At 40.1% G+C, this 12,999-nt stretch overlaps 1 protein-coding gene across 1 annotated transcript in view; it reads left to right on the forward strand.

The window, feature by feature from the left end:
* tgfb2 (transforming growth factor, beta 2) overlaps positions 1 to 11,441 on the forward strand; it is a 65,337-nt gene extending 53,896 nt beyond the window's left edge. Inside the window, exons 3-7 of the mRNA XM_054622457.1 lie at positions 6,527 to 6,659; positions 6,760 to 6,870; positions 8,721 to 8,931; positions 9,840 to 9,993; positions 10,071 to 11,441. Coding sequence (XP_054478432.1) covers positions 6,527 to 6,659; positions 6,760 to 6,870; positions 8,721 to 8,931; positions 9,840 to 9,993; positions 10,071 to 10,229 — 768 coding nt within the window. The 3' untranslated portion in view covers positions 10,230 to 11,441. The remainder of the gene's footprint in view (positions 1 to 6,526; positions 6,660 to 6,759; positions 6,871 to 8,720; positions 8,932 to 9,839; positions 9,994 to 10,070) is intronic.
* The last annotated feature ends 1,558 nt before the right edge of the window (positions 11,442 to 12,999 follow it).

Below are 12,999 nucleotides of genomic sequence, written 5' to 3' on the forward strand. Positions count from 1 at the left end.
GGCAGTTAGCAGCTTGTAGCCAGCAGCTATTTAGACAGTTGGTAGCTAGCTAGTTGTTATGATTCACAACAACATACATCCCAAAATTCCACCTCTTCCTGTCCCGTTTTTAGGACCACTGGTCTCTCTCTCTCTCTCTCTCTCTCTCTCTCTCTCTCTCTCTGTTTCTTTTTTATTTTAATTTAAGCCCATTGCCAGTAAACACCCACATTCATATATATTCATAAATCATTTTCAAGCTGGATTATTGATGCTTTGTTAGGAGACTCCATTGTTTTCGTGTTTTTAAGGCCATGGTATGAAACTAAGTAGTGCATACAGCTGTTCTGAAAAGCCAGTGTTGGATACAGGCAGCAACCTCAGGTTCTGAAAAGTGAAGCCAATGCGGAGGTGTTTCAAACCTGCATTCTATCTACTGGCCATTGGGGGGCAACTCCTCTGGTTGCCAACCAGACAGCCTCTACACCTACAGAAACTCAAACTTCATTAATGGGAAATCCAAGGAAAAGCCCTGACTCTAGTGCTGTACAGGCAGTAGATTCTAGAATGGGCTATGCATCAATAAGACCGCTATGAGCACCAGAGGTGAACACATACATAGAAAAAGAATTCACCTGTTCACAAGGGTCAATGGGTTACTGTTTCCAACAGAGTGATCTGCAGCAGCATGTTCCCATGCTATGCTTCCATCCAGAGTGGAGATGACAGCTGGGCTAAACACAGCTCCAAACAAAGAGATGTTTGCCTGTAAATCTGTGAGGGAGAAAGGGACGGGCCGGTACAAAGAGGGAGACCCGATAACGTGCACATTCATCACACACACTTCTTCACGTCTATACATAGCAACACCTCTTAGAACTGTTTAAAACATTTCTTCCTCTGTGGTGTTTTAGGCTGCTGTGATAAATATCCCGTAGATTCTTCTATGCATTGTACATTAAAATGACTCCTGAGACTCAATGGTGAACTGCATATAATTTTCTTCCTTCCATACACCAACGCCTAAAAGCAACCCTTCTCATACAATCCAGGAAGAGTTTACTATGAGGAATCACTTTTCTATCTAATGTGCCCTCTAAAGATGTCATGCCTTTTATCACCAGCTTCTGATTTTACAAACATCAGTAAGCATGACTTTACTATCCCTTGGAGGAATAAATGTCTCAAACTTTTGTTGCACTTTGTTCCAGTAGGAAGTTCTTACTGCAGATCTATCTTTTCCAGTTCACAGTCGAGGATATTTTAAAGGATCCTTTTTCATGTCGGTCTTCAAACAATAATCTGGTTGCGTGGGCCCTGTTTCAGAAAAGCAGGCTTAGTGGACACTGTGAGTTAGTTAATCCTGAGATGAAGGAAACTCTGGGTTTTCAGTTCAACTTAAACTTTTGGTCTTTTAACAAAGTAACTCTGAACCTTACACAAGTTTTGTTTAACAAACCCTGAGTTTCTCTCTGTCTCCTCCCTGTTTCAGAGCCAGACACTCTGTTTCACATTCTCATTCAGTCCCTGTCAAAGAACGTCTCACCGTGTATTAATTAGCGGAGGTTTACTGTCTGTTAGTATCACTGACTGTAGGTCATTGGGTAAATCCTGGTTGGATGTTAGATTATTACTCAGGAACATCTAAAGCTACTGCTTTCATGTGTTGTCAGTCATTTCTTTGAACAGGTTTTTTTTTTTGCCCTTACGTTCAAATATTACACAGAGTCAAGTCACCCTTGGTTTAAAATAAAACCTCTGCATCTCCTTTTTGCAAGTGGAAGTTATTATTTATCTAAATATATAACCTTGGTAATCTGTGCACACAGTTGATGTCAGCTCTCACAGATTACACATAATTCCTATAATATTGGAGATAACATGTTAATATTTCTGAGTGAGCAGGATCGTGGTAAGGTTGAAGAATGTAGTTAGAACGTTGTTTTTTTTAATAGTACAGTGAACATGTTCAAACAGTATTTCAGTGATGGTGTTAAAGAACATTACATTTGTTGAAGTAGCTAAAATAAAGCTACTGAATGCTGTTGAGCCAAGACCCAAATAGATGTCTAACATTTCAAATCCACTGTATTTTAACCTTTACATGACCAAACACACTGTTACTGGATCAGATTGTGAGCGTTCAATCATGTCTCTTATCTTTATTGATCAATGTATTTTTAAATCTATATTTTTTATCTTCAGTTGGCCCCTGTGTTTTGTACCTGTCAGATTAAAGCTGAACAAAGACATTTAAAATGTAATGTAGGCCACAGCCTTACATCAGATTCACCCACTCCCTAGTTTTGTAAATGATAAATGAATAGACAATGCTGAATAAAACTTCTATTGTGTTAACTTGTAACATACAGCGGGTAAAATAAGTATTGAACACGTCACCATTTTTCTCAGTAAATATATTTATAAAGGTGCTATTGACATGAACTTTTCACCAGATGTCGGTAACAACCCAAGTAATCCATACATACAAAGAAAACCAAACAAATAAGTTCAGAAATGAAGTTATGTGTAATAAAATGGAATGACACAGGGAAAAGTATTGAACACAAGAAGAAAGGGAGATGCAAAAAGGCATTGAAAGCCAAGACACTAGCTGAAATCTATCAGTAATTAGAAAGCATTCCTGCCCCTTGTCAGTGCAAATTAATATCAGCTGGTTCAGTTCCAACTGATGGCCTACAAAAAGGTGTCTCATTACCAAGGTGTCACACAAGAAACATCTCATGATGGGTAAAAGCAAAGAGCTCTCTCAAGACCTTCGCAACCTTATTGTTGCAAAACATACTGATGGCATTGGTTACAGAAGGATTTCTAAACTTCTGAATGTTCCAGTGAGCACTGTTAGGGCCATAATCCGGAAGTGGAAAGAACATCATTTCACCATAAACCGGCCACGACCAGGTGCTCCTCGCAAGATTTCTGACAGAGGATTGAAAATAATTATCAGAAGAGTTGTCCAAGAGCCAAGGACCACTTGTGGAGAGCTTCAGAAAGACCTGGAATTAGCAGGTACAATTGTTTCAAAGAAAACAATAAGTAATGCACTCAACCGCCGTGGCCTGTATGCACGCTCACCACGCAAGACTCCATTGCTGAAGAATAAGCATGTTGAAGCTCGTTTAAAGTTTGCTGCACAACATTTAGACAAGCCTGTGAAATACTGGGAGAATATAGTCTGGTCAGATGAGACCAAAATTGAACTCTTTGGATGCCATAATACACACCATGTTTGGAGTTCAAATGGCACTGCACATCACCCCAAAACACCATACCAACAGTGAAGTTTGTAGGTGGGAACATCATGGTGTGGGGCTGTTTTTCAGCATACGGCATTGGCAAACTTCATATAATTGAAGGAAGGACACAGGACACAGGAGACATTCTTGATAAAAAATCTGCTGCCATCTACCAGGATGATGAAAATGAAACGAGGGTGGACATTTCAGCAAGACAATGATCCCAAACACACAGCCAAGGAAACTCTCAATTGGTTTCAGAGAAAGAAAATAAAGCTGCTAGAATGGCCCAGCCAATCACCTGACTTGAATCCAATAGAAAATATATGTGGAAAGAACTAAAGATCAGAGTTCATAGAAGAGGCCCACGGAACCTTCAAGATTTGAAGACTGTTTGTGTGGAAGAATGGGCTAAAATCACACCTGAGCAATGCATGCGGCTAGTTTCTCCATACAGGAGGCGTCTTGAAGCTGTCATTACCAACAAAGGCTTTTGTACGAAGTATTAAATAAATTTCAGTAAGCGTGTTCAATACTTTTTCCCTGTGTGATTCCATTTTATTACACATAACTTCATTTCTGAACTTATTTGTTTGGTTTTCTTTGTATGGATGGATTACTTGGGTTGTTTCCGACATATGGTGAACATTTCATGTCAATAGCACCTTTAGAAATATATTTACTGAGAAAAATGGTGACGTGTTCAATACTTATTTTACCCGCTGTATTTACCCTCTGACTCTGGCTCTATTTTAAAGATAAATGTGCAAAGTCCATATACAGCTTACATGCATTAATAATATCTCTACTTCCACTGGATTAAAATGGAGGCCTACCTTTTCTTTAACTGTAGCCATGGTGATCAAGGAATGTGAGCTCTATTGATGATGGATTTTTCCATTCACACCCATTCATACACTGATGGCAGGGGCTACTATACAAGGTACCACCTGCCCATCAGGACTCTATTTAACATGTGTGCCCATTCATACACCGCTGGCACAGCCTGCAGCAGCAACTTGGGGTTAAATGTCTTGCTCAAGGACAAATCGACATGGACAACTGAGCAATAGTCGCCCACTGGTCAGCTCCACTCCTTCCCATCAAGAATCCCTGGTCCCTGGTCGGTGCTCGCAGCAGCTGGAGAGGGAGGCATCCCTCTCTCATCAACTCTGTCCCATGAAGTCAGGAAACAACAACTAGAGCGACTCTCCAACAAAACCGGCCTCACAGTGCACACCCTTGCTTACAAGGAATGCACACAGCAATACAAACTTGCTCTCAATACTGCACGCTCTACCTACTACTCTGCACACATTTGACCCAGTTCCACCAACCCTTAGGTCCTCTTCTCCACATTAAAAAAACCTCTCAAACCTATGGACAATCCCTCCCACTCCTTCCCAGTTGAGAAATAAAACTCCTTGTCATTTTACAAAGCAAACATTGAGACCATCTATATCCAACTGGCCACTTCCAGCAATAAATTCAACTCTGACAACAGCCCAAGTCTTTCAAGGTAACCCCAAAGGTTTGGTACTCGGTCCCCTCCTCTTCATCCTCTACATTCTCCCCCTTGGTAACATCATGGTCTCCATTTCCACTGCTATGCTGACGACACCCAGCTCTACATCTTCACCAAATCCATCACCCACTCCATCATCACCAACTGCCTGAGAGATAAAGATCTTGATTCAAGCCAAATTTCTCAAACTCAACACCTAAATATCTGAAATCATCATCATCGGCCCCAAATCACTAAACAAATCCTACAACAACCTCTCTCTCTGCATCGATGGCACCAATGTTCCCACTTCCTCACACATTTGTAACTTGCTGTCATTTTTGTTCAAACCCTCTCCTTGAAACACCACATCAAACACCTTCCACATTCTCCATTACTCGCTTCTTTTAAAACTGCACTCAAAACTGTCCTATTTAAATCTGCTTTTAACTTGTGATGCATGGTTATGTAATGCTTGTTATTGCTTTTGTTGTTGTTTTTATACTGTTATAATCTAATTTATCTGCTTCATTTATATTATTATATTATTATTGTTTTTATTGTTTCTGTTTTTACTGTGTTAAGTGCCTTTAAGTACCTTTTAAAGCGCTATAGAAATAACATTTATTATTATTATTATTATTATTGACATCAAGACTTACTGAGTGAGGTAATGTTGGAGCACATTTTTTGGTTTAACAGTGTGATGTGGATTTTTTTTACTTCTGTTAAAATATTCTAATAAGAATATGTATAAAAAGAAAAAGTATGATAAATGAGAATCCACAACATACAGTTGTGCAGAAGCACAAAGGTCTTTGAAGGACAACGAGGGTTACTTTTCTCTATATACCGTGTGTGTCTGAGCTTCAGTGTCTTCTCTGTCAGGTTTCCCACACCAGTCCTAACAGGAGATCTCAATGAAAGCAGCAGGGATTGTGTTTTACACATTAGGCAGAGATGAGCCAACATAAACACATGGTTCTGGAGGACAGAATAACAGAGGTCTGTCCAGCATCTGGTTACACTCCCACTGCTCCTCCTAGACTTGGCCAATCAATCAGGGAAAAAAGAGCAGGCTGCTTGACCTCCACCAACTGTCCTCCAAAGCTACTGTGACTGCTTGTGTGTATTCTATGTTTATGTATTCTGTATTATGTTTTTGACTGCTGTGAATGCATTTGCTAAACCATAGAAAATTATCCAGACTTCACTCAGCAGCCGATATTTGGATGTGATTCATTGCAGTAGCAATAAGTTGACAGATATGTCAGTCTCTTTGAAGTGTTGGTCAAACACTTCAAAGAGACTGACATATCTCCACAACTATGAGATAACAATGAAACGTGGTACAGACATTGAGAGAAAGATCCTTCTGACTCTACATCTAGCGCCAACAACAGGTAGTCACTTATCTTAACATCTACTAGATCAATTGGTGCAAATTGTTGCACTGACTATGTGTGTTTTGACCACGAATACAAACCTCAACAAAATAGTTAAATTGCCTAACCCTAATCAAACCCTAACCACAGGAAGCACTCTGCATGGGTCATTTTAAAAGGCAATTACAGATTATCCATTTTGTTGTCAGGGTCAGAGAATCTTTTGGAAAGGAATGTGGTGCATTGAACTGAGATTATTACAAACATCTTGACCCCCTGACTGTGTGGCAGCATGCACACCTATTCAAGCGAATCAATAATGTTGTTTTTTTGTTTGTTTTTTATCATTTCTAATAAATGGCTGCACAACCTTGACCTTTCGAGCATCTGTTTGTACACAGATTTTAGGACACAAAGACCTGACATCCCCAACACAACGATATATAGACAGCAAGGTGGTACGAACACAAACAGAGGGAGAGTGGCTGTCCTTTGACGTGACAGAAGCAGTGAATGAATGGTTAAACCACAGAGGTGAGTGCATATTCCTCCCATCCCTGCAGGACGTTTCTCATTATTTATTGCACATGTTACATTGTTGCATCACCTTGTTGTGACCTCTGTTTCTCCACAGACAGAAACAGCGGATTCAAGATCAGCCTGCATTGCCCGTGCTGCACGTTTGTACCATCAAATAACTACATTATTCCCAACAAGAGTGAGGAGCTGGAGGCACGGTTTGCAGGTTGTTTGATTCAGAAAATTGTTCAAGAATAAGTCTGGTGTTATTCTCCATGGTAATAATTTCAACAAATCCCCTGAAAAGAACAATACCAACAATGTGATGGCTTATCTCTGAATAATGCTCATCACTGCTGGATGACCAGCATTGAGAATAACTATAAAGAAATAGCTGATCTTCTCGCTGACGGTCTCTTTTACTTACGTAGGTCATATAGAGGCATCAGTATACTATCTTGTCTGTTTCATAACCAGTTAAATGGTCTTCATGGTAAATTAAAACTTTATTTTAAGGCATATTTCAAGTGTCAAGTGTTCAAGTAGAGCACAGTAATAAAAAGAAGATCTTCCTAACTCTGTACAAATGTTTGGTATTATTGCTGATCCCTTCTCACTGAAAGAGTAGGCAGGTATATTGTTATCGCTGGCAGTAGAGTGTCCCATAGCTAGCTCCAGTGATGAATCTTATGGCTGATTGGTATACTGCATCTAAAGGTTTGAGAGTTTGACAGGCAACATTCCCCAGTGAGTAAACAGCTTTTTCTAGAAAATCATTGGAAGCAAGATTATTTTTATTATTTTAAAGAAAGGCAAATTTCTTGCTCTGTTATGGTGTTTTTTAGCAGTACGAATTTCATAACTTACATATTCAATATTTCTTTTTATTTTAAACAACTATTATTTCTTTTTGGCTCAGTTTAGGAACAGTTTCAAATCATGGAGGTGCTTTTGAAGGAGGTTAAAATGATAGCTGTAGATATCGAGTGGCTGTTTGAACAGAATCTGTAAGAAATAAAGAACTTATATCTGCGTTAAGATGGGAGTTAAAATTGCTTAATGTAATGTGTATATAAATTGTAAACAGGACTGGTCCAGACAGAGCCCTGAGGAACTCGCTTCGGAAATGGGCAGAAAAGATGATTGAAGATAAAATGACCAAAACTATCTTCTTATATCTATCTTCTATCTTGACAACCTGCAGATAATCAGTAACCACCACCACTAGTGTCTAGACTCCAGGGGGAATATTCCTGATCTAATCACAGCATCACTACCACCTTTTGATATACTACAACACTACGGTCATCGGCCAGATTACAAACAAGACTTCATATAGAGAGGAAATCTACAACCTTCAGAGTGGTGCTCAGAGAACAACCTTCTGCTCAACGGCAGTAAAACCAAGCTTATGCATGTAGCAAATTGGGACTACAATCAAAATGTTCTTTGTGCAACACTGTCGTACAATGACAAATAAAAACTTTGTAACCTTGTAACCTTATGAAGTTTAGTAGTCTCATTAAGCCACTTGTTAGCAGCCGCCTTTTTTGATACACTTAAATGCCTCCAAAATTAAACGGGTATTTACTGACATATTTTATATTGTAGAACAAAACTTTAAAAGCTCTTTAGCTTCTGTGGACCATCCATCCATCCATTTTCCGTAACCTGCTTATCCAGTTAAGGGTCGCAGGGGTGCTGGAGCCGATCTCAGCTGTCAATGGGCGAAGGCAGGGTGCACCCTGGACAGGTCGCCAGTCTGTCGCAGGGCTTTCTGTGGACCACAAACCTTATTTCAAACATCTAACCAAAAACACTTACAAAAAACACATTGACTTCCAGACGAGGGAACCGTGAAGTATAAAAATGCTAAATCATTTCTGGGTTTTAGGATCTTTATTATCAACATTTTTGGATCGATCTACCTGTCCCCTCCAAACATGATGGTGGGGCAAGGAACCTGCCATAATTCGTGGGTGTGGTGTAGGGAGAGGGTTGCAGGAATAGTTTGATATATTGACTTAGTACTTGCATGCACTAAATGCAGCTTATTGATCCATTTTATGATTCCAGGTATTGATGATAGCTTTGTCCATGGAGTTGACCTGAAGGTGTTTAAGAAGCGGCGGCACAGCACTCGGGCTCCACACCTTCTCCTCATGCTGCTTCCTTCATACCGGCTTGAGTCCCAGTCCCAGTCACAGTCACAATCACAGTCACAGTCACAGTCACAGCACATGAGCCGTCGATCCAAGAGAGCGCTGGACGCCGCCTACTGCTCCAGGTATTAATCTGGAATTGACACTCTCACATAAAGAGAGATTCTCTCCACTTTGAGTTCTTCATGTTAATCCTAAATTTTCTCAGCTGTCAGTAGATGTTTTTATTTTGTGATAAGCAGCCAAATACTTCCATGTCACATCATTTGTATATAAGCTCTTTGGACAGCAAAGTCCCGCGACAGTAATTATGAGTTTTACTTCATGGTAGCAGTTTGAGTTTTATTGATAGTGTTATTTGCATTGAATTGACTTCAATTGAATGGACAGAACAAAATGACGCAATCTGTATCTATGGGCATAAGGCTTTCCATGGAAAGCCATAGTAATAAAGTTCCTCTGTGCGTTAGCAGCTCTTTAAGGCACAGTGAGGCAGGCTTTATTACAACTTTTATAGGCTGCAGGAATCAAATGATCCTCCATCATGTTAGAGATGAACATCACTTATTAAGTTCATTGGAACAGAAGAAGGTCAGACAGGTCAAGAAGCATGAGCAGAAAAAGCAAAACACAATATAGGTGGCAGCACTCTATCTTCAGCTTTGACCTCTACTACCTGACCTGAACTTGACAAGCGGCAAGCGTACAGCTTCAGACCGGAGCAGCTTCTCTGCACTGAGTGGTGCTTGTTTGGCATTTTTTTTGACAAATACCACAAAGACCAACACATGTAGGCCACAAGTGCTGAACAACAACAACAATGGAGGGGAAATGGATAGTGAAAGTAATTTAATAAGATGTCCTTTCTCCCTACGACCTCTAGCCTTTCCCTCATCCTGAGCAAATGGGCTACTTTAGCTTGTGCCAACAGTTTTACTTCTGCAAATTTTCCGTATCATATTAACAAGACCCAAGACCCATGAAACTGGGTTAGTACTGCACTAGGATTCACCTCTCCCCTTTATTTTTTTAGAAACGTTCAGGACAACTGCTGCTTACGGTCACTCTACATCGATTTTAAGAAGGACCTGGGCTGGAGGTGGATCCACGAGCCAAAGGGCTATGAGGCTAACTTCTGTGCCGGAGCCTGTCCCTATCTGTGGAGCGCAGACACCCAGCATTCCAAGGTACTGTATGAGCGACAGGGTCATATTTTCTTAAAGTCCTAATTTATTCATGGAGTGGCTGTAATGCTGTGTTTTAGGTGTTAGGCCTGTACAACACTATCAACCCTGAAGCATCGGCATCGCCCTGCTGCGTCTCACAGGACTTGGAGCCCCTCACCATCCTCTACTACATCGGCAAGACCCCCAAAATAGAGCAGCTCTCCAACATGAAGGTCAAATCCTGCAAGTGCAGCTAGACTCCCTTACAAGCCAGCACAAACACACTCTCCCTCTCTTACTCCTTCAAACACACACACACACACACACACACACACACACACACACACACACACACACACACACAGTCATAGTGGATTTGCGCATACATACAGTCAAACCACAACTGTACTTTGTCTTACATGCACTGGTATACTTAGAGCAGTGTATGTACAGAGCAATTCAATGCATACACAACATACAGGGACAGTGTTTTCATACCAGGAACTTGACTTTGATACCAATGCTGAGTACGATACTTACAGTGTTGCATTGCAGATGTGTGTAATGTCTGGATTGCCAAGCATCAGGAGCTTTCTAATGTCAACATGCAGCTTTTTATAACCATTAAACCTTCTTCTGGAGGAGGGCCTGCCCTGTGTTAATTACTTCATATTGTTCTAATGTGGCCATGCAAACCAAACTAAAGGCAGCAAAACTTCCACACAGTGCAGCTGAAAACCATGAAATTATGCAGTAGAGGGTTTAAGGTGTTCACTACTGTCTCTAAGTGGAAAAGTTTCATGTTCGGCTGCTGGAAACAGTTGATAAACCAGATTAAATGGAAGGGGATCTTGTTCATGAGAAACTGGTTGATGCCGAGCAGCCACCGTGTGATGAATCCTGTGAAGTGCCTTAACACGCTGTAGCACTATTGGACACTAGATAATAGTTTAAGAATCTGACTTTATTGAAACAGTACTAGCTTAGTAATCACGGACTTGTCCATAACACCATAGTTAAAAATATGTTTACGGTCATTAAGAAACAGTTATGTCGAAATAGTGTGTATTTGCTAAGTACTTATATTAAATTAAAGTTCTAAACTCTTTAAGATTTCAGTGCCAGTTGCTTTGGAGACACCCCTGGTTATTGTTTGAGCTGCCTGTCTATTCCAGTACACACTTCTGCAAATTGAATGTGTTCTGCTACTCAAAAAGAAAAATAATATTAAGCAGTGGTATCAAAGTCATGCAAATTTGATTATTGTGATCACACACACACACACATAAATACATACATGCATACACACAGACACACACATATACACACATACATTGATACATGTACAGTGACAGATATGACCCATTTTGCATTCTAAAAGGCCCTGTCAACATTCACCACCTCACATGACTGTCACACCGAGACACAAACGTAAGGCAAACACTGGAAGTATAAGAGCATTGTCTATACACGGCATAAGTCCTGAAAATAACACATAATAGTTTAAGAATCTGACTTTATTGAAACAGTACTAGCTTAGTAATCACGGACTTGTCCATAACACCATAGTTAAAAATATGTTTACGGTCATTAAGAAACAGTTATGTCGAAATAGTGTGTATTTGCTAAGTACTTATATTAAATTAAAGTTCTAAACTCTTTAAGATTTCAGTGCCAGTTGCTTTGGAGACACCCCTGGTTATTGTTTGAGCTGCCTGTCTATTCCAGTACACACTTCTGCAAATTGAATGTGTTCTGCTACTCAAAAAGAAAAATAATATTAAGCAGTGGTATCAAAGTCATGCAAATTTGATTATTGTGATCACACACACACACATAAATACATACATGCATACACACAGACACACACATATACACACATACATTGATACATGTACAGTGACAGATATGACCCATTTTGCATTCTAAAAGGCCCTGTCAACATTCACCACCTCACATGACTGTCACACCGAGACACAAACGTAAGGCAAACACTGGAAGTATAAGAGCATTGTCTATACACGGCATAAGTCCTGAAAATAACACAGCCCCACCCCTGACACCTATCCACCATTTACTAACCACCCACCCCCCCCATGATTATGAGTAGCCTTCTTCAACTACTGCCAATACCAACATTCCCTGTTAAAAAAAGGGTAAGTAAAGCGGGACAGCGTTTGCCTTGGGCCTCCAAATCACTAACTCCCCCCCTGAAAAACTCAACCAGGTCGCTGTTACTCACAGTCAGAAACATTGGTGAAATACACTTGTTGGAGGTCTTTTCCAAATAGGCTATATTAGTCGCTTGTTGTGACAGAACCACTGCAGTTACAAAGTAGAGCATATATTTAATTAGTGGAGGTATTTTTCAGCGATAACGTTATAGGTGTTATAACTTAGTATCAGCTCTTACACCGGTGAAATACAGTCTTACTCACGAGGAAAACACACCCAAATCGAAGCCTACTCACTGTCACACCGGTGAAATACATTCTGGTTTGATTTTGCTTGTTTATTCAAAGTTTATCAATACTGAACGTGTCCGGTGTCCAATTTGCCCCAAATTCGACAACCCACCAAGTTACGAAGGACATACATACAGACAGACAGACAATTCTTGCTTTATAGTTGAAGTCCCATATCACAAATTCGTCTCAAGGGGCTTTAAAGTGTGTGCAGCAAAACACACTGTCTGTCCTTAGACCTGCGCTTGGATAAAGATAAAGATGGCATTAGAAGAGAGTGTGGGTGAATATAATGGATAAGAAAGTCACCAACAGTTACAAAGCCATGCTAGTTCAATGTCTTTCTCGGGAACTCTAGTTTTTGTACGTTGACAGATAAATCATTGTTTAGCTTTGCTAAAATCATGAAGGGTTAGAATTGTGATAGCAAGGTTCCTATTAGCAGATAGTCATTTATGTTTGGATATAGTTTGGTGCAGAAGCTTGTGAACCAGCAGCTATAGGAAGTGACATCATTAGTTTATTTTGTTGATTACAGGTACTATTACATTGTATGAAGTTT

This window comes from Anoplopoma fimbria, chromosome 20, assembly GCF_027596085.1.
Source record: "Anoplopoma fimbria isolate UVic2021 breed Golden Eagle Sablefish chromosome 20, Afim_UVic_2022, whole genome shotgun sequence".
NCBI classification, from domain to species: domain Eukaryota; kingdom Metazoa; phylum Chordata; class Actinopteri; order Perciformes; family Anoplopomatidae; genus Anoplopoma; species Anoplopoma fimbria.